Raw genomic sequence first — 21,664 nt, forward strand, 5'->3', positions numbered from 1 at the left:
AGCAGCCGGTGTGATTTCCACTTGTGGCAGTTTTCACCATGTTTTGTTGACAGCTTTCAGTTTCTCATTTCTTTTTCTGGTATGTTTAACAATGGGTGCTGGGAGCACGGAGACTGTGTAAGCCGTTACTCTAATTCTAGGGCATAATTCATGAAGATTCTGGGCTGGGGCCTGGGTTCTTTTAGGAGGTGGTGGTGGTACTGGGGATCAAACTGAGGGACTTTCACATGCTAGTGCTCCGCTACTAAGCCATATCCCCAGCTCTTCAAAACAAAAACGAAAAATTAAGTTCTCTTCTGGGTTGAAAATGGTTTGAAATTTTACCTGTTTTAATGCAGACTGAGGACCCTCCTTTGCACTTTCCTTACCATTGGCATACGCTTCTTAGGGCACCTGCAGCTGGTTATACAACAAATGAGCCATCAATCTGCTGGCCCATGTTGGTGCCCCATGTCTGTATTATTAAAAACCATGCACACATACAAAAAAAAAAAACAAAAAACCATGCACATCTAGAAGTGAATGTGTTTTTACATCCTTAATTTGACAAATACATACTCTTGTCTTTAAGAGGAATCTATGCATCTTTTAATTTAAAGTCACCTTGGCAATCACTTAATAGCGTGTTTCTCAAAACCTCTGTAATCCAATTAACATTTAATTCATTTGAACATTTAAAGATGAAATAAGAAAAAATTTTATTTCTGAACTTCATTCCTGCTTTCTTCAAACAGCAATGAGCGTAATGTATAACATGTTACATTCTAGAGCTTTCTCAAGCACACTGGCCTCTCTGATATGGTTAAATCTTACAATGTTCCCCACAAAGATCATGTGCAGACCTGACAGAGGTGCCTGTGTGAAGAACAGACCATCTGACAAGCTACTTGTGGAACAGTATATTAAAGAAGCCTGTTAACACGTAGTTTAAAACTCAAAAGAAACTCTGAACAGCTGAAATGCCTTATAAATAGCACAGACCCAGAGGAAGTGCAAACGTCTGCATTGTGAATTGTAGATCTTAATTACCGACAATGGCTGGTACAGCAAGTAGCACAGAAAAAAAGTGAAACAGTTGCACTGTTCATGGTTGGCAATAATTCTTCAGGAAAATATTTACTATCAATCAGTTATGAGAAAAGGGACTCTGTGCTCGTAAAACAGCACGTTGCTTCTCATACCAGGACCATTTTGCTTCAGCATAATCTGAATTTAAACAGCTTGTTTCCTGCGGATATAATTTTGGAAATAAATAAAACAAGTCTTCTATCAAAATCTGGAGTAAGTGGAAGCAGCATCACATTTTTCTGTCTCAGTCAGTTTCAAACAGATTATTAGTCTCAAGTAAAAAACAGTAACAACAAACAACAAAAAATAGAGTATCTACACAGGTCTAATGACAAGGTTTCTCTTTCCACACATAAAGAGTCAGACCTTCTGTCCAGCCTAGGAATCACGGTAGATGTACTCAAACAACTCAATTCTAACTGTGTATGTGTGTGGGTATGTGTGTGTGTATGCATACAGGTAAACTTCAGAAGAGCCTAAAACTAAAATTTCAGCAGTACTTCAAAGAGTCAATAAAAAAGAGAACATAAAAAATTATTTCTGTTCTTCAGTTTTCCAGTTATTTTCTTTATAAAAAAGAACAAAACACCAGGAAGGTTGACAATTAGGTACAAGGAGATTATGGATTTTAAAGACTAAATTGATATTTTAAAGACTAAGTCAATAATGACTGCCCATTTAAAGCTACAATAAATATAGACCTCATCATGCCCCAAACACAGATCTCATAAACTATAGGGCTATAATAAGGAGAAAGCCTTCTGGAGAAAAAAAAATTGCGTCCGTCTATATATTACCTGGATTAAGTTATACTGATAAAATGACGCCTCCTTGTTTTTATTTCTATGAAATAGGCCTCTTTCTTCAAGTTAAAGATTCAGATTACTGTCAACCTAGAGTAGCTATGGTTTGTCTTACACTTTATTTTCTTATATTCTGAAGAGGACTAGCAAGATTAGTATTCCTGGCAAAGGAGAGTTACACATCACATAAAGGTCCAAATAGAAGTCTTCTGTGTTTAAGAAAATAATCAGTATTAACAGCTTCTCTAACACTCATATAAACAAAATTCAACACTAAGGTTTTGGATTATAAGTATCTATATACAAATAAAAATCATTCTAATCAGAATTCTGTCGCTTTGAACTACAGGATGAAAAAGTTAACATCATTATTTTACAGTTGTTCTCATGTGAAGAAGGCTAGACTTTCAGACTACACTAGAGCACAATCTGAATCAACAAAAGACACTTGTACCAAGTTTTAGAAAAAAAGTCACTGCAGCCCTATCAATGTAGCAAATGAAATTATTCAGTTAAGCGGTTGAAGGGGAAGTACAAGAAACAGGTGCAAGTTTGCAGACCTACAAAAATAATGGCAAATCATTTCTTTCAAAGGTTAAGTAATAAAAAGGCCAAGAAAAACAGTACAACAAAATCACAAGATACATATAACACATGTAAATAAAAAAAGAAAACCCTTTCACTATTCCCATGCTTTTGGTATCTCATGGGAAGCTGTTTAAATAAGTAATTTTCTGACTACATATTTTGATTTACCATTGGTCAACTGATCACTTGGTTCAAATCTGAAAGCAATAAACCAAAAGACAGGAAGTAGGCCAGTAAGAAACCAGAAGCTAGGTGGATTCCACCAGTAATTATGGAAATCATTAATAAAGAGAAAAACAAAAGAAGTAGGTATCAGACTAATGCTAAAATAAGCAAGAATGTGATGAGAGGGTCACCTCTTGGGAGCAAGTGAAATAGACTGATGAGTAACAATGAGCAAACTTACTTCCTCACCCCAGAGCATGGAAACAATCTCACACTGTGCCAGATGCCAGTACATTTCTAACTACAGGCCACTGAAGTAGAGGGCGGGAGAAAAACCCAAACAACCCCACACCACAGAGACACACACCAACGTAACTTTTAGCGATCCTGGCTTACGAAGTGTGGGAAAACAAAAGGAACAGATGCTCACTTGGCCAGCTCTCAATAAAACTCATTAAAATTGTCATTCTGTCCTTAGGTTGGTGTGCATGCTAAGATTTTGCCTTGTTTAGCCAGAAGTCACCGCTTGTGATGAAAGTGACAGCACGATGGCTCACAAAAAGGTCGAAATTGCACCCATATATCCATACACAAATGCTGTGTATACCACAGGGCCAACGGGAGAGTTAGGGAACGTCAAAAGAATAAAGATGTGTTACATACATGTACAGACTTCCCAGGATGAATGTAATCATAACGTATGCAAACATGTACTAATAAAGATACAACTGTTTAAAAAACAAGGTCAATTAGCACTCGCTAGTTTTGACTAAATGACTCAAAAACATGAAATATTCTGCAGTCAATGATTAAGATCTGAATTTAAGACACTGATGGACTCTACTTTTTATAATAGTAAATTCTAGCATTTCTTACGTGGATCATCCCATATTTTTTATGTTTCCAGTGAATAAAGTGGGCCCAGAGACTCCTGCATGTTTTAAGAAACGAAAATAAGAAAAAATATTGCTGTTGCTGTAGCTTGTGTGTTTGAATTCCCCTGAGATTCTTAAGGCCAGAGCCTTCATAAATAGGCTTAGTGTCCTCAAGCAGGGCTGACGACCCCCACTTGGCTAGTCCGTCCCGTCTTGTGAGGGTGCAACAAGAAGCTCCATCTAGAAGCAGAGCAAACTCTCTCTAGATACCAAATCTATTAGCATGCTGATCCTGGACTTCCCAGCCCTTGGAACTATAAAATTATTGTTGTTTATAAGAACTAGAAATTACTGTAAACTAAGAGTACTGCTGTTTATAAGACAACTGGTCTGTGGGATTTTTGTTATAGCAATCTGAAAAGATGAAGACAGTTGTCCTACAGTTTTGTAGCAAAGATGAAGACTACATGACACCAGTCCTGTCTCTATTGTTAGAGTAACAACAGTAAGTAACTGAGGTCCTGTATGTACCAGACAATAGATTAAAACAAAGTTGGGACAGTTTTAACAGTGACGAATTGCCAAAATGTTAATAAAGTTTTATTTTTGCAGATAAGTAAAAGTCTAGAAGTTGAGCCCCTGCTGAGTTATCACTCCTGTGACAATCAAAATGGCACACACTTGAATTCATGTCCAAGTTCCTGAGTGGAGATACTTGGAAAATTTGAGTCAGAGTTGACTGGACAAGCTTCACACCTCTAGTACTTAAAATTATTTGTGTACTAGGCTGTAGACATGGCACATATTTATACACGACAACGTGGCCCACATGCACGACTACATACTTGTCCTTTCAGCTCGAGGTCATCTAAAGAAGTATCTCTAACATTAGCCACTCAGTGAGTACTAGTGACACAACAGCTGCGTTTCAGCATATTTCACAGCTGTGCAGTGCTGTCCTCCACACTTTTGTATTGATACGTTGCTGACACTCTATATTTAATCACATTTAAAAACCATGAAGGGTCTTAAGAAAATTCCAGTGTCCAATATGCTCTGGATAAAATGGAAACTGTATTCTTTTCTGTAATTTTGTTGCAATACTGAGGAAGATGCCTACAGACCTCACATTGTTATGATGTGGTATAACACTTACTGGTGAATAATATTACTTACTTTGGCCACACAATTTTCAGTCTTCATAGCAGTACCTGCTAGACATACTGTTTCTTGGTTTAAGCAGAGTCTGGCACAGCTGTTGTATGTCTATAAAGAGAATTTTTAGAAATATTCAGAATTGAGACATTGAAAAACTGCCACATATAATTGTCAAATTTAGCTCTATTTCTCAAAATCAATACACAAATATTTGTAAACTCTAGATTTATGAGACATAAAAGACAAAGTAGAAAGGAGGAAGCAAGTCAGACATGGGGACACACACCTGCAATCCCAGCATTCGGAGGCTGAGACAGGAGGACTGCAGCGAGTTCCAGGCCAGCCTGGGCTACAAACTGAGGTCAAGGCCAGCCTGCACTGCATAGCGAGACCCTGTCTCCAAGAAAAGGAAGAGGAGGAGGAAGCAAAGAGAAGACCCACAAAGCTAATGACATGTGTGTGTGGAAGGTGGGGCACTGGTTATGGAGCATCTTCTAAGTGCAAATTTTAAGAACTTAGTTCTGTTTAAGGTAACAATTACTGTCCTCAGATGAGGGTTATTTTTATTGTTTTTTCTTCTAAACCCTGAGAAACATCAAGACCTGAAAAGATGGGTTCAATACCTAGCACTGGAAACAACAAAATCATGAAAAGTGTGAGAGGTTACATTTCTTATGCAGAACAATGGCTAAATTTTTCAAATTATCCAGAAAAAAAAAATTCTACAGCAAATCATGAAATCTTCTGAAAGAATCTTGATACAGAATGGCTTTCACCCCAGATAGCTCACTTGAGATGTTAGTAAGAATTGCCTCCTCAGTATTCTATAGCCATGATGAGGAGGAGGCCAAGGAGAGAAAACAAAGAGACCGAGAAAAAGCAGCTGCTTTTGCTGCACCACTAAGAGAAACAGATCCCAGGTCTGATTCCCGGGGCTCCAAGAAGAACTCGACAACTGCATTCATCTGCTACCACTGTTAAAAGCCAGGCCACCTCAAGAGGAACTGCCCTAAGAGGCCCCATGGGCCATGCCCTGGATGCAAAGGAGACCACTGGAGATCGGTCTGCCCTCTGAGGTGGAGGCCCCAGAGCTCAGACCCATGCTACCAGTTACTCCAACAGGAATGAGAGGGCTTGGGGCATGGTTTGTCTTCTCCCTCTGGCCAGACCGTCATCTCCATCGAGGAGTCCTGGGTAATCATGACTATGGAGGAACAAGAAAACAGCCTGTTGCTAGACACAGGTGCAAGTCTCTCGGTCCTTCTTTTCAATCCTGGCCTTCCTTCCAGCCATCATACCTCAGTGAAAGGAGTCACTGGTGAGGAGGTAATATGCTGTTTTTGACAACCCTTAGGCTGTAACTACTTATTAGATCCTTCTTGCATATCTCTGTCTTCCTGAGAAACCACTTTGAAGATACCACCATGTACTACAGCAGCCATTGATATTTTCCTACTAATCTATCCATAACTGTGTAAAGTTTGTAATGTTCCTATCCTATTTCATAAATGGATGTATGTTTATTATTATGTGTTTCCTACAACAACCATTGAGAATAGTTAATGATTTTTCAATAGGTCACTCATGTATAGCTCTATTTATTTTCTTTAGAAGCCACTTTGAAGATACCAAAGTATAGTACATCAACTCTTGATAATCTCCTACCTCTTTTGTCTCTAACTCACTATTATTTGTCTATTTGTTTTCCTGAGAAACTATTTTGTAGATAACAATATGTAAAACGATAACCATTGATAATTTCCTACCATTTTGTCTGCAATTTGCTAAGTCCCCCCTATTATTATGTTATCCTTCTTTTACTCTAAAATAAAAAAAAAAGAATCTTGATACAAATATATTAAACTTTGCTTTTGAGTTAACAAGAAAAAGGGTTTAAGCCAAAACTGTGAAACGACTTTTTAAAAAGATTAACCAATACTTACTCAGATCTTAAAAGCATCTCTAAGAACACCTGGTAACTTGTATAAGAGATGATTTAAATAGAACTAGATGAAATGAATCAAAAACATTGGTCATGCTACATTCATACTTTACAGAATGAATTGAATCACTAGCCAATATGTTAGAAAAGTGAAATCAATCAACCTTTCTTTTTGGAGTGCTGAAAATTAAATCCAAGGCCCTTCCCCTGAGCTGTGTCCTGGTCCTTTGTGTTATTTTGAGACAGGCTCCCAATAAGTCATTATGCTGCCAAGTCTGGCTGAACTTGTGACCCTCCTGCCTCAGCCTCCCAGAGTGCTGGGATTAAACTTTTACAGGTGGTATAAATCATGGTTCTCAAACTTTAGTTTGCCTCAGGATCACCTGGAGGGCTGCTAAGATGCAGATTTCTAGGTTCCCTTCCAGACCTTCTGAGGTTTTGCTGCTTTTTAAGAATCTGAGATTCAATCCAGGGCCTCCTGCATGTTAGGTAAGTGCTCTATCACTGAGCAACATCAGCAGCCTATTTGTATTTTGAGAGAAGGTCTTGCTTAGATTGTCCAGGCTGGTCTTGAACTTGCACCTGTTTCAGCCTTAAAGAGCAGCTGACGTTACAGGCATGTGCCATCACACCCAGCTAATTTGCATTTTTAAAAAGTCCCTAGTTGATGTTAGTACTGCTCATCCAGGGAACAGGGTTGCAGAAAAATATTTGTTTTGGAATTAAGGAGAAGAGTCTTAATCCACAGAACAATCTCATAACCAAGGTTTTCTCCTTTTCTGGGGGGTGCTTCATAACCAATAATAAAGGATGACTGCTGAGAGCTCGACGTGAGCCTGGGCTACCGAGTGAGACCCTGTCACTCACAAATAAACAAACAGCAAATAACAAATCCTTTTTAAAACTTGTAAGGTAGTTTTAGATGTAGAGAACAGTTGCAAAATAGTGGAGTTCCTACACACCCTTCACCCAGCTTCCACCTAGGCTAACATCTTCCAGGACATTTATCAAAACTAACACACTAAGGTGGTACAATATCAATACAGACCTCATTCAGGTTTTACCAGGAGCTCCTCTAAAGTCCCTCTGCTGTTCAGGAACTGACTCAGAGACACACACTTCCATCTATCTGTTACATCTCCTTACTCCCCTCCAGTCTTGGACAATTCCTCAGTCCTTCCTTGCCTTTGAAGAGGGACTCTTTTGGAAAAGCACTGACTAGTTAATCCAGAGCATCTCCCTCAGAAACCTGAGTTTTCTCATGACCAGACTAAGGTCATTACTGAGGACACTACGGCGGCGGCACCCTTCTCAACGCAATACAGCGGGAGGCGCACTGCTGTTTCCGGTGATGACAGCCTTGGTCACTTGGTTAAGATCCTGCCCACCATGAGTCTCCACTGTAAACTTTTCTTTAGGAGTTACTAAGTGTAAGCACATCAGGGGAAACTTGGTTCTACTGTTCTACATCAATCTTCGCTAATTCTATTATCCACTGGTAGATGCTGCCTATGGTAATTTTTACTATCAAGTTCTAATAGTGAAGTTTTAAAGTTTCTCCTTCCTTCTGCACTAATGGAATTCTTCTGTAAGAGGAGTTGTGATGTTCCTCCCACTTATTTACACACTTGTTTGTTTATATTAGCACAGATATATAGATACGTACAGAAGTTTTTGGCCAACTATCATTCTTTGGAATGAAAACAGGTAAACTAGTTTTTAAATGAAAGGAATATTGGAGGTATATAGCCACTGCCAATACTATAAAATTAGATTTTCTTTTACACAAGTTAAACTTTAAAAATTTATCCACCGGACAGCTTTATTCTTTATCATTTAAGGTCAAATTATTTCAACACATGCTAAAAATAAATTAGGGGCCCAAGGTTTAGCTCAGTGGCACAGTGCCTGCCTGGCAAGTGTGAGGTCCTGAGCTAGATTTCTGGGACCCTCCCTCTAAAAAGGAAGTTAGAGCATTGTGAATTTGGTCTACAGATAAGGACTACGGACGAACACCTGGCTCATAACTCCACATTTCTTCTTCAATGACCAATACCACAAACATTTAGTGCATCCACACATACAACACAAATGTTTTTTAATAAAGCTATGTTTTAAAAAGACATTTATAGCTAAATGTGGTGGAGCATGCCTGTAATCCCAGCACTTGGGAGGCTGAGGCAGGAGGACTGCCATGAGGCCAGCCTGGGGCTACACACAGTGAACTCAAGATCAGCCAGTGAGACCTTGTCTCAAAAAATGGTATCTATGAAGTAATCAGTATTTACTGAATAAAATGAAACTTTATGTCAAAGAAGTATGGTTCCAATAAAGACAGAAACATTTAGGTACCTGAAACTACAGAAAAAATATTTTACAACTATATGAAGGCACTGGAGAGTGACTTAAAGTAGGGAGAAACTTGAGGTTGAGCAGATTCATCTTGAAAAAGAACCATAGGGACCAAGATGTTATGTGTGTTTATGTCTCTCCCCTAGAAGCACTCACCAGCCCACTTGGTGTGGGGGGACTAGAACCGGACCAGGAAGTCGAAGTCTGCTGGCTCGAGATACCCAGGACAGGGCTCGGCTACCACAGTGACTGGGAACTGAGAACAGAGCTCCCAGGAAGGAGAGACAGCAGGGCAGCAGGAGCCTTGAAACAAACAGAGAGAGGGCAGGCAGACAGCTCCTCATTTCCTGGCAGACACCCAATTTATGTAGTCAGGAGAGGGCTCCTGACTGAAAGACCTAAGCAGATTCCAGTCACTGCCCATGAGAGGAGTCAGAGTTTGGAATCTGATTCCATTCACATCAGAGGGACACACAGTAGCAGTTCAAGTTTCCACCAAAGCTGAGAAAAACCATGAGTTGAGACTAAGGACTATGTTTTAGTACTAAGAGATCTGCTTTAGAATTATGGGCAAAACCAAAACACATCTGGCTTATCAAGTGTAAAACCAAGCCTCTAGAAGGTAACAGTGACCAGCTAGTACTTTAATCAGAATAAAAGGATTTATATTTCCTCCAATGTATAATTTATAAGGTTCACTATACAACTAATAAGTACTAGACTTGTCAGGCATGGTGATGCATGCCTGTAACCCCAGCACTTGGGAGGCTGAGGCAGGAGGATCACTAGTTCGAGGCAGGAGGATCACTAGTTCAAGACCAGCCAGGGCTACCTAGCAAGACCCTGTTTCAAAATAAAAACAACTAGGCATGTGAAAAGCAGACAAATATGATCTATAGTGAAGAAACAAAGAAATTTTTAAAAATGACCTGGAGAGCCACCACACCTGGCTCATTATATGCCATTTAAAAATCCACTGGATAGGCTTAAAAAGCAGGTTGGAGCTGGCCAATGAAAAGGCCAATGAGTTGAAGACAGAGAAATTGAAATCACATAAACTAAAGAATAGAGAGAGAAAGAGGCAGGAAAAAAAATTGTGGGACAATTTCCAGTGATCTAACAAATGTATAATTGCAGCCTAAGAAGAGAATAAGGTTACCAAAAGAGTTTTAAAATGTCAAGTGCTGTGCCTACCTGTAATCCCAGCTACTAGGGAGGCTGAGGCAAAAAAAACCGCAGTTCAAGCCCAATATGGGCAAATGAGCAGGACCCTGCCTCAAAATTTCAAAAGAAGTGCTTGGGGATGTAGCTCAGTTGTAGAGACACTCAGCTACCAGCAAGTATGAAGCCCCTGTGTTCACCTCCAGCACAAACGAACAAAACAAACACAAACAAAAGAAACACCGCATCAAGCTAGGAATAAAAGGCATCTTCCTTAATCAAGGGCATCTGAAAAACTTCCAACATCATATTTGATAGGGAAAGACCTAATACTGTTTTGCTGAATGCGGGGACAAGATGAAGATGTCTTCTCACCACTTCAGTTAAAACACACTGGAGGTCAAACCCCAAAAAAGCAAGAAAAAGAAACAAAAGGCAAGTAAGTTACGTATGAAAGTCATTCATAAGTGACAGAAAATGGGATCAGTACTCAAAAATCAATTGTTTCTATATTCCAGCAACAGTAAGAATGAATAAAATTTGTAACAGAACTAAAAAGCATTAAATAGCTAGAAAAAAAATTTGAAGCTACATGAAAGAAATGTACACTGAAACTAAAACACACTGCTTAAAACTTAAAAAGTGTAAGTAGAAACACCAGTTACCAGCCTGAAGATTCAAATTGTTAAGGTGTTTGCTTTACTTAAATGAAACACTGCATTTAACAGAAACTGTCAGGTTGATTCTAAAATTTATTTTAAAATGCAAAGTATCTATAATAATCAAGACAACATTAAAAACAAGGAGAAGATTCTATTTGGTTTTACGACTTGCAGTATAAAGGTCCAATAATTGAGCGTATGAAGAGAGACCTTCATCTGGCCTTGTCTTCGAGGACTGAAGTAGCAATGGGCCACAGCTCAGACGAAGCTGCCCACTGCTCTCTGCCCAGTAGCATCATCTTTTCCAGGAGGTTCAAAGACAGACTACACTGACAGGTAACTGATGCTAGACAACTGTACCCATGTAATTCCATGGGGAGAAGTACAACAACGATGCTGAAATGTGTCAATAAAAGTAGGGCGCAATTAATGAACCCCAACACTGCTATATAGCATATTTAAGACCGATCAGACACTTAAACATAAAAGCTAAAACTTATGAAGCTTCTATAGGAAAACTTACAATAATATATTCATGCTCATGGGGTAAGCAGAGAAAAACTCATAGGCTGGACTTCATCCAAACAATTAAAAACTTCTTAAAGCATACCACGAATAAACAGGCAAGCCAAAGACTGTGAGAAAATATTCAGAACACATACCTCTGACAAAAAACTCAAAAGGTGAGTTCTAACAGTCACCAATAAAAAACAAACAGGGCAATTTTTAAAGATGGCTAGAAACTAGCTGGGCATGATGTTGAGTGCCTGTAATCACAGCAACTCAGTAGGCTGAGGCAGAACCTCAGGTTCAAGCCCAGCTAGGAAATTTAGAAATCTAGCAATTTAGCGAGATCCTGTCTCAAAAACAAAGGGCTGGGAATATAGCTTAAGGCAAAGGCCCTGGACACAATCTCCAGTACTGGCGTTGGGGAAAAAAAAAAAAAAAACTGAAAAACTGCTACTTCACAAAAGGAAGTCTCTGAGTAACCAGTAAGTGTAACATTCATAGTAACTTCATTTTTAAAGAAAGAAACAGCTCAAGTGCCTACTAAAAGGAGAACAGAAAACTGTATAGCATATTTACTGAACTGGTAAGAATAATCTAATATATACAGAAACAGACGAACCTCACGAATGTTACACTGAGTAAAAAGCCAGACCCCAAAGGGTTTAGCTCAGCGGCAAAAGTGCCTGCCTGACAAGCGCAAGGTCGTGAGTTCGGTTCCTGGTACCAGAGAAAAACCAAAAAAAAAACAAGATTCTCTTACTTAAAACTCCAGAAAAGACAAAACTAATCTAGGAGGAACAGTAAGCCAATCAAAATTGGACTCAGTGGGGGTGGGAAGACTGGGAAGGTGACCAAGAGGATTTCCTGGTCAGTGGAAGTTTATACAGCATGATCGTGGTGGTGGTCACACCAGTAGATAGATTTATCATAAATTCACCAACTTGCACAATTAATACCTGTATAACTTACTACATGAAACCTTCAACAAACACACAAAAAATGTATGCAGTTATAATTTTAGGGGGAAGTATTAACAGATGTTTTATTCAATTAATAAAAATACTGTGCTATTTCTCTGGAGAAAAGACACTTCTGAGGGCTTGGTGGTAGAGCACATCCTTAGTATATATGAAGCCCTGGGTTCAAGCCTCAGTGAGGTACATATGTATATACATACACACACACACACACACACACACACACACACACACACACGTTATGAAAGTTGAAAAACTATTTTCCTTCAGAATTACCCTCTTCCCCCTTATAAATGAGCAAGCAGTTTTAAGGGAACATCACATTCAGAAAATATATTCTAGGCCTGATGGAGTATGCAGAGTAGAAAATGACTAGTGAGAGGCTTTTATTTTCTGACATTTTATCTGTAAAATGGGTATGTTACCTTTTTTATGTTCCAACTAAGTAGCAAAGATCATCAGACTAAAACTGGTCACAGTCCTTTGATCACTCTGGAATACAAAGGCCAAAATGTTAGCCTTTCAATGTTTTGCCACTGTAAGGCTCCTTCCTGTCTGAAATCAAATTAGTGAATATAAAAGCTGCAGGCAAGATAGGCTCAGTCGCCATGCAACATCTGAAGAAGGGAGCTTTGTTCCTGAACCAGAGGCAGAGAGAGTTTTGCGTTGGAGTACCTGAATACGTTTTTATATTGCATATAAAGCATATAAAGCATAAAGCAGTAAGATGCCTTGCTGAAAACTACCTTCTTTGTGAAAGCAGGCTGTAATTCTGAACAAGTTTTCAATTTTCACAATGCTGCTAGGGTAAAACATTTTAAAGAGTTTAATTTTTTAGAATGGATTCAATGACATAGGATTATCTAACAAAGTAATGGCTAATCAATAGAAGGTTTAGTTGTCAGGTGAAACATATAACACACTAAAAGGGATTGATTGCCAGGCTTCTCCTTATTTACTAGAAGGCATATATTTAAAATGACACAAACTTGTTACCAGGGTGCATTCTTTTAACCTTGCAAAAAGCTGCTTAAAGAAATCTGTCCAACAGCCCCATAGCAAAACAAGATCTAGTATAATGAAAATGGCCATAATTGAGGGTGGGGTGGGAAGAACAGGGACCTTCAGACATACAGTGACATCGAACCATGTTCTAACCAAGAGCAAGGGGTACAAAAGGCAAACTGCAAAATGAAATCTAGGGACACTGGGTCTGAGCTTTAAGAAGCTGCCCAGATGCTACGGAATCTGGTTCAAGAGATGCGAAGCTGTATCCAACCTCATTCCATGGTTGTTCTTAGGGCAGACTTTTTTTAAGGACTCGTGCAGCTGGGCACACTAAGTTTCTTTCTCTTCCTTTTTTCCTTTTTTTTTAAATGGTACATCCAGATTAAGCACTAAATGCAAAATGAATTGGGCCCATATGGACTTTGATCAGCATATAAGCTGTTTCCTTTATAATTTACTCACAGCATTTTAACTCTCTATATGAAAATACTTTTTATGGTCATTGCAACCCAGGAGTTCAATAATATTTTTTCTACTAAGTCAGTGATTACACAATTTATCAAAGAATGATTACACTGAAATAAAAATAAAACAAAATACCAACCCCCTATACAGTCTTCTTTCCTCAAAGTAATTTTAAGAAAGCTGGTTATTAAACTGCTTCTTTTTGTAGGTAGGTACAAATTGCCAAACATGGTTTTTTTTTAATGTTATTAGACTCTGAAGGATTCAGCAGAAGTGGGAAGTTATACAAACAAATCACTTCATCAGATTCAGAAAGATCACTTTTGTCTTACTTAAGAGACCTACATTAATTACCTTTAAGGTCTTTTACATGGACTATTTAAAATATGTACGATTTATTTATTTATTTCAAATGAGGTGCTTCTTCCAAAGTATTAAATAATGTCTACAAATGCAAAAGCATTTTTATAAATAGGTAATTAAAACAGATGACTAAAATTAAGTCAAGCTGCAAAACATTACCCAGAATGCACTATGATTTTTTTTAATAAACACCTCAAGCAATTTTTTTCCACCCAAAGCCCAAAGCACTTCTGGAAAAAGAAAAGAGGTAGGACGTTTCACAGTGTAAAAAAACCACATATATAATGAAATAAGGCCAAACCCTAAACTATTTACAAGATAGTCCCCTAAGCATAGTTTGTCATATTGCAATTACACCTTGCCTACTGCCAAGCCAAAGTGCTTACTATTGCCACTAGAGGGAGAAGTGTCTCAACACAAAGCAATGGCAGACAGGGAATGGGTTTTCTTAAGCAATTATCAGAACAAAGCTCCCTTGGCTGCGTGTACCTTCTAATTACTCAATACAATTAAAATGACTAACCTAAAACAAATAGAAAAAAAAAACAACCCTGCCTGCCTGATAGCAGGGACTTCATTAAACCTTTCCCCCTCATCAATCAAATCAAAGAAGAGAAAGCCATCCTACATGAACAGTACAGAGCTATTAAAGGAAGTAAATTCTGTAAGGTTTGATTTTCTTTTTAAGAAAGAAAAGAAGTGGCTCTTGAAAAAAGGAAATGTCATGGTATTTACCCATCTGGATGCTGCTTGAAAACAAACTGTCCTCCAAAGAACAGAAATACAGTATGTTTTCTCTCAGTTCACTGGCTTATGAATGACTTTTTGTTGTTGTTGTTGTTTTGTTAATACACACTATAATGTCATTTTCTGTCAGTGATGTGCTTTTTTCCTCCTACTCACCCAACTGTGTAGAAAGCTATGCCCATCAGACTTCTGTGCTTATCTTGGCTGTTTTAACTTTGAGCTCCCACCACTGGTTTTTGTGGATCCACTCCAAGGTGAGAACAAACCATAGAAATTTTCGAAGGGAAGGAGATATAGTAGGCAAGAAAAAGTCTCTTATTCCTTCTAAAAGGTAATGTAGTTCCTCTTGTAAGGCCTAGTCATTAAAAGAACATGACAACACAGTCACTCTTCTTTCAGCTGACAATTGTGACATTTTTCCAGAAGTGTGCAAGGTGTTGAAAACCTGGCAGCTGTTACCTCCTGGGAGGAAGATACTTTTTTATCCTCCCTTGACAGTTTAACTCCGTGGGTCAGCACCTTAAAGACTGCAAAGTATCCTTGAAGAGGATGGAAGCTTGAATTATTGCTCCCTCCCTAATCAATGTAAACCCTCACTGCAGGTGAAGTCTCCTCTATAGAGGTGCATGGGGGAGGAAAATGTAATGCCCTGAGCCAGATGGTTTTTATCTTGTTTTTAAAGAATAAAGGAACAAGCTAACAAGAGAGACAGCTACTTTGTTAGCTTCTTGGCCTCTCTCATGGCTTTGCATCCCCAGGGTTCCAGCCACACAAGAGAGAGACTACAGAAAAACGTAAACACTTAAAGAAATATAACTAGAGGGCTGGCATCATGCTGCTTTCAAAGAGTTCAGAGAGCTCTACTCAATGCTTTATTTATCACTGCCCACGTTCCCAGGATGGAAAGTGGACACATACACAAAGGAAATGGGGGATGGGAGAGGATTAGACAGCAGTCACAATTTACTCAATTACAGAGCACGGCAGGGCTGACAGACCCGATTAGCACCAATGTGGAGCACAGAAGAGTTGCACGTTGTAACGCTGCATTTTCAAAAAGTAATGAGTACTCTCATGTACCCTGCCAGGCCTTCACCCTCCCTAACAGAGAATAGTAAGAGCTATGAAAACAGTGGCTATGTTTTTTTGGCTTTGCATTTTAGGAGAAAAGTAGAAAAAAAAAAAAACTACAATGTACATGCTCTAAATAAAAGTTTACACTTAATGCCAAGACGAGACTATTCTACATCATGAAAAACTGACTTTCCTTACAAGAGTGCGCCCCCACCATGGCCTGGCACCCTGGATGTAAAATGAAAAGTAGGTGTAGGAGTGACTTGGAACACAGGAAGTGACGCCTCCTTCCGTATCTCCTTTTCTGGTAATAGTGTCTCTGTCGGGTTTGAAATTGCTGTTATGGTGGTTTTACAAGTCAGGAAGTATTCTTTTCTGCTTTCAGAAAGAGTTTGTGTAAGATTTTTATTATTTCTTTCTCAAATGTTTGTTGAAATCACCAGTGAAAGCATATGATCATTTGATAATAAATGTATGTAATAGACACAGGGCTATTTAAATTTTGCCTCACCCTGTGTTAGTTTTAAGTCATATTTTTCAAGGAGCTTATCCATTTTATTTTAGCTGTCAGACTGACACCCCATTATTACTCTTTCAATGTATGTAAACACTGTATGACAAACCTCCTTTCAGCCCCTCCAATATTTAAACAGCCCTGCAAATTAACATGTAGTCATAGCTGGTCAATGGCAAAACTCTACTTAGAATAAAAACTCTGAGCTATGATTTAGTTTAAAACAATATGAAATTGTTAGAACGTAACCAAACTTTTTATACTCAATAGTAAAGAGTTCCTGAAATCCCATTAGAAACATCACAAAAGAATCTCAAGTTAAAGGACTGACTCACACGACACCAATCTCACATCAACAGTAGGTGTAAGCTGGCAACCTTACCATCTTTTTGTCCACAGAACAAGACTACAGTGGAAACAAACAAACAAACAAACAAACAAGGCAGCAAATGGCCCTGCCTTATTGTCATCTGCAGTTGAGAAAAGGAAGAGATTAAACAGCTTGTATAGTATTATGTCCAGCCTTAAAAAAAAATCTGTAGTGGGGTAATCAAGTTCAGGGCAGTCTTGGACAGCTGCCCTGTGACCTGCTTCTATTGACCCCTGCTATTCATCACTCTTTCCTAAGATTGAGAGGGCAAACTCCCAGGGAGTGACCACCACAATAGACAGACACAAGCCAACAGTAATCTGGTTCAAGCAAAAAACCAGATGGCACTGCAATAAATTTACAAATCTGCATTCATGGGGCTGTTAAAACACCCAGAAGCTAAAAGACTCTGAGGGCCCCAGGAGGATCTCCTACTTCCCAGTTTCTAAAGGCCATTTCTCTTTCCAAGAACACTGAGTTCATGCTCCTCACAAAAAGAATGGAGATAAAATCCTGTATAAAGAAAGGCGCAGGGTGGGGGTGGGGGCGCTCACGACCTAATTAATCTCTAGAGCTTGGATCGCAACACTGAATGACAGATATTACGAAAATCATTTTGCAGCATGGGGGCAGGGGGACTGGTAAATTAAAATTGCGGGGTGAAGAGAACCTGCTAAAACAGCAATGAAAAAACAACATTAAATCTCTTTCAAATATTGTGCACAACAGATCTTGCAAGTATAAAATGATTCAATAATGTTTGCATTTATTTTTAAAATGAATCAGATTAGTCCCATGTGTGACCTGCTGGTCCATCTGTATGTGCTGGACTTAATAAGCACGACTCTCTCTCTCACTTCAGTTTGAAGTATGAGACAGATAAATTTAGTTTAATTTTCAACAGATCAGCCTATCCATTTTCCAAATGGACCATCTGGATCGGCCTATTAAAATTAATTTATAACTTTGCAGAGTGAAAATTCGTTTGTTAGCTTAAATAAAGTTGCCAAAACTTTTTGTTGTGCCTTTGTTTTCTCACAGTTGTTTCCGTATAGTGGGCAGGGTGTTTCTACCCCCAAATGTATCTTACTCAATAATGTCCTACTGCTTTAGGGTTACAGATCAGGTATTTATCTCCAAATAGTTAAAAGTGTTTCAACCTCAATTAATGATCACATGTTTATTTACAAATCTTCCTGAATTGACTCAATTTGACTTAAAACAATTATTTTTATTAAAAAAGGAAAAAGTACTGCTCATAGTAAGTTAAAAATGAGTGTGTCACGGTCTCAAGTACTTTCCTTCCTAAATTAACAATAGGCAAACTGGAGTCTGAAAGGTAGAAGTAGAAGCACTTTGGCAACAGTGAGTTCTGAGTTTCAAATCACTGAGTCACTAAAGTCATCTAACCTATTGAAGTCGTTCTCTTCATTTTAAATTGGAAGTTACACTGTATCTAGCAATTTTATAGGGTTACTGTGGGAATTAAACAAGTATATGTTTATGGTAGGTGCTCAACAAATATTAACACTCTTCTATGTCTTAGAACAATGCCATAAGTGCAAGTAAATTAAAATTATTTTTATTGTTATTGGTGCCCACTTTACTGAATCTTACATTTAAAATGAATAGGCTGGCTGGGAGTTGTGGTACATGTCTGAAATCCCAGCACTCTGGAAGGCTGAGGCAGGAGGAATGCAAGCTGGAACCCAACCTGCGCAATTCAGTGATTTTTGTGAGAGAGGATTTTGTTATGTAGTTCAGGCTGGCCTGGAATTACCATATAGTCCAGGCTGGCCTCGAGCTCGCAGCAATCCTCCTGCCTCAGCCTCCTGAGAGCTGTGTCACCATGTCCAGCTCAAAAACATTTCAAAAAATACAGTAACTCAGTGTGGAGGTTCTGGGTTCAATCACTAGTAATGTAACAACAAAAATAGGTGGCACATGCTTATTCTCTGGAAATACTCATGTACTTGTTTTTGTTTCCAATAAGGAAGGGAGATGTTAAAGGCAGCTACAGGCAGTGAAAAGGAAAAAATTTTGGCCACTATTTTGGACACTTTAATATTTAAAAAAGAAGCCAGGCATTGTGGCACACACCTGTAATTCTAGCATCTGGGAGGCTGAGGCAGCCTGGGCGACTTAGTGAGTTCAAGGCAAAGCCTGAATTGCGTAGTGAGACCGTGTCTCAAAAAACCAATCAATCAAAAAACAACAGCTCGGTGCCTGCCTGGCAAATGGGAGGTCCTGAGTTCAGTTTCAAGTGCCTCCCCAATCAATCAATCAATTAAAAAAAGAGCCAGGGATATAGTTCAGTGGTACAAGCGCCTGCCTGGCAAGCCCAAGGTCCTGAGTTTGATTCCTGTTACAAACAAAACAAAACAAAACAAAACAAAACAAAACAAAACAAAACAAAACAAAACACAAAGCATCACGCAGTGAACTTTCACAAGTAAAATGTGCTACTTTTCTGGAAGTAAGGTAGATATATACATATATTGGTATTACTTAAACTAGTCAGTAGCGGCCTCACTGATGTAGTAGAGCACACCTATAATCCCAACTACTCTGGAAGCTGAGGCAGGAGGACCACAAGTTGGATGCCAGCCTGGGAAACAGCTCTTGTCTCAAAATAAAATTTCAAAAGGACTGGGATATACCTCAATGGTAGAGTGCTTGCCTAGCATATGTGAAGCCCTGGGTTTGATCCCCAATACTGGAGGTGAGGCCTCTACTCCTACTAACCACAAACAAAATAAAAGGAACTAACTACAGGCAAATCTGTTCTGGTTATTATTATTTTTTGAAATGTATAAGCAATCTTAACAGGAAACTTACGTTTCAGAGACAACTGTTCTACCCTCTGTATTTCGTTTGTTTTTTGAGGGTTTTTTTTTTTTCCCTTTTTGAGGCAGGGTCTCACTATACAGTTCAGGCTGGCCTTCAGCTCACTTTGTAGTCCAGGCTGATCTCGAACTTGCAACAATCTTCCTGCTCAGATTTCATTTTCTAGGATTATAGGCGTGTACCACCATGCCCAGCTTCTACCATCTGTACTTAAAATGCACTTGAGTTCTTTTCCCTGAAACAAAAAAACTTTTCTTCTTATCTTAATATTCCCTACATATAACTGTCTTATACTTTCGCACCTAGGATGTTTTTGAAATGACTGGAAAATGATATGACCTAACTGAAGTTGATGGCTATGGTCAGACCACTTTAGAGCACTCATTTTAAGCTCCAATGTTGAAAGAATGGTAAAGCAAGGATTTCCTATCTTTTGTTTTGTTGTTGGTAGCTTCTTATTTTTAAGTAAGTCTGAATTTCATACCTGTCTAAGTGAATTCTTCTCTGGTATTATCTTCCTAGGGGGTTCGCCATTATTACAGTCTTCTCTCTCTGAGGAATTCTGTGAAAGAAAGTAAGCTTTAATTCAGTTCTCATTATCTTCAGCCTTATTCTGTGGGAGTAAACTGAATTACACTTCTAACTCTGTAAGCTCCATCACCATGCATATTTATGCATTCACTCATCTGAAGTTTTATATGAATAACGACATATAGGTACAGAAAGGAAGATATATGCCCGTGTATATAAATGAAAGTCAGATATGGGTGGGAAGCGTCTCACCTGTTTAAATCCCACCATGAGATCACATGACTAGGAGTTAGATTTGCCACCCTCAACACAGGTTGACACTAGACCTAAGAAAGTTCCAGCTCACACTCAGGTGATGACAACGTAGACCATGATTACTACCTTCTCTTTAAGGTAGTTTTCCACTACTGTAAATGTCTGGGTGGTACAGATCTCCAACTCTTGGTCCTAAAAAACAGTTTTGTCTTCCTCTGCTCAGATTTCATTTTCTTTTCTAGAATTAAGGCAGCACAGTTCTTAGCATAAAAGGGAGCCCATTCCTTGTCACTATCACTTCAAGTATCAGCTAAAAAAACCTAAAACATCAATGGGATTTTTTTTATACTGTGGAGAGTGAAAAAATAATTAAAAATTGAGCTCAAAGGTGCTAAAAATCTGCCAGTCAACATAACGTAAATCACTACCCGTAAGGCAAAATACAGAAAATCCAAATTGCACATTATTTGGCTTTTTTCTACAACTGCATCTGTAACATTAACATTTTAAAATTTACTGGCGATATATTCATTGTATTACATATAATCAACACATTCTAACTAAAGGGTGACTTCATTTTTAGACCCAGAAATTATTTCCTATGTAAGTTCATCTAAATATTTTCATACAAGTATGAAATTATTCTAATCATTATTGTGTAAGTTAATACTTTCCCGGCTTATATCAGATATTATATTTTTAAAGATCCTGAAAGGTAGAAATGCACTATCATTTAAGGCTCTTCTGCCACTGTGGCTGGCATCTGTTTGCTGTGTCACCACTGGCTGATGTGACAGATCAGGACCCCAAGCGTTCCTTTGGGTCAGGATCTCCTATGGGGCTTAATGTGGAATTTCACATCTGTGGAGATCACTTGATGGTAAAGGTTCCTGAAGTTGAGACAGAGAAGGGAAGTGCACTGTATGACAGGAGAGGGGGTGGAAACCAAAGAACTTCAGAGTTCTAACTTCTTTTCCCCCTTAATGGCTATAAAACATGACAAATGAAAACAAAGTATTGCTAAAATAATTCAAAAAACAAGAAAAAGGAAGAAAAATATAAACATTGTTATAGCTAGTTCTAGTTCACTTTATTTTATTATTTATTTTTGACAGGGTCTCACTATGTAGTGCAGGTTAGCCTTGAACTTGCTTATGTAGCCCAGGCTGGCTTCAAACTCATGGAGATCCTCCTGCCTCAGCCTCCAGAGTGCTGGGATTACAGGTATG

At 38.6% G+C, this 21,664-nt stretch overlaps 1 protein-coding gene across 5 annotated transcripts in view; it reads right to left on the minus strand.

Moving 5' to 3' along the window:
• Btrc (beta-transducin repeat containing E3 ubiquitin protein ligase) overlaps positions 1-21,664 on the minus strand; it is a 122,273-nt gene that overhangs the window by 55,116 nt on the left and 45,493 nt on the right. For 2 of the 5 annotated variants that reach the window (XM_005403874.2, XM_013504108.1), the window contains exons 3-4: positions 20,134-20,211; positions 4,676-4,765 (exon numbers count right to left, since the gene is read on the minus strand). In XM_005403874.2, the coding sequence (XP_005403931.1) occupies positions 4,676-4,765; positions 20,134-20,211 (168 nt within the window). Of the gene's footprint in view, positions 1-4,675; positions 4,766-12,686; positions 12,754-20,133; positions 20,212-21,664 lie in introns of those variants that run through there. The other 3 variants (XM_005403877.2, XM_005403876.2, XM_013504109.1) reach the window with 3 other exon arrangements.

The sequence above is a fragment of the Chinchilla lanigera genome, unplaced genomic scaffold (genome assembly GCF_000276665.1).
Source record: "Chinchilla lanigera isolate Chin_1 unplaced genomic scaffold, ChiLan1.0 scaffold00084, whole genome shotgun sequence".
In the NCBI taxonomy this organism is placed as follows: Eukaryota; Metazoa; Chordata; class Mammalia; order Rodentia; family Chinchillidae; genus Chinchilla; species Chinchilla lanigera.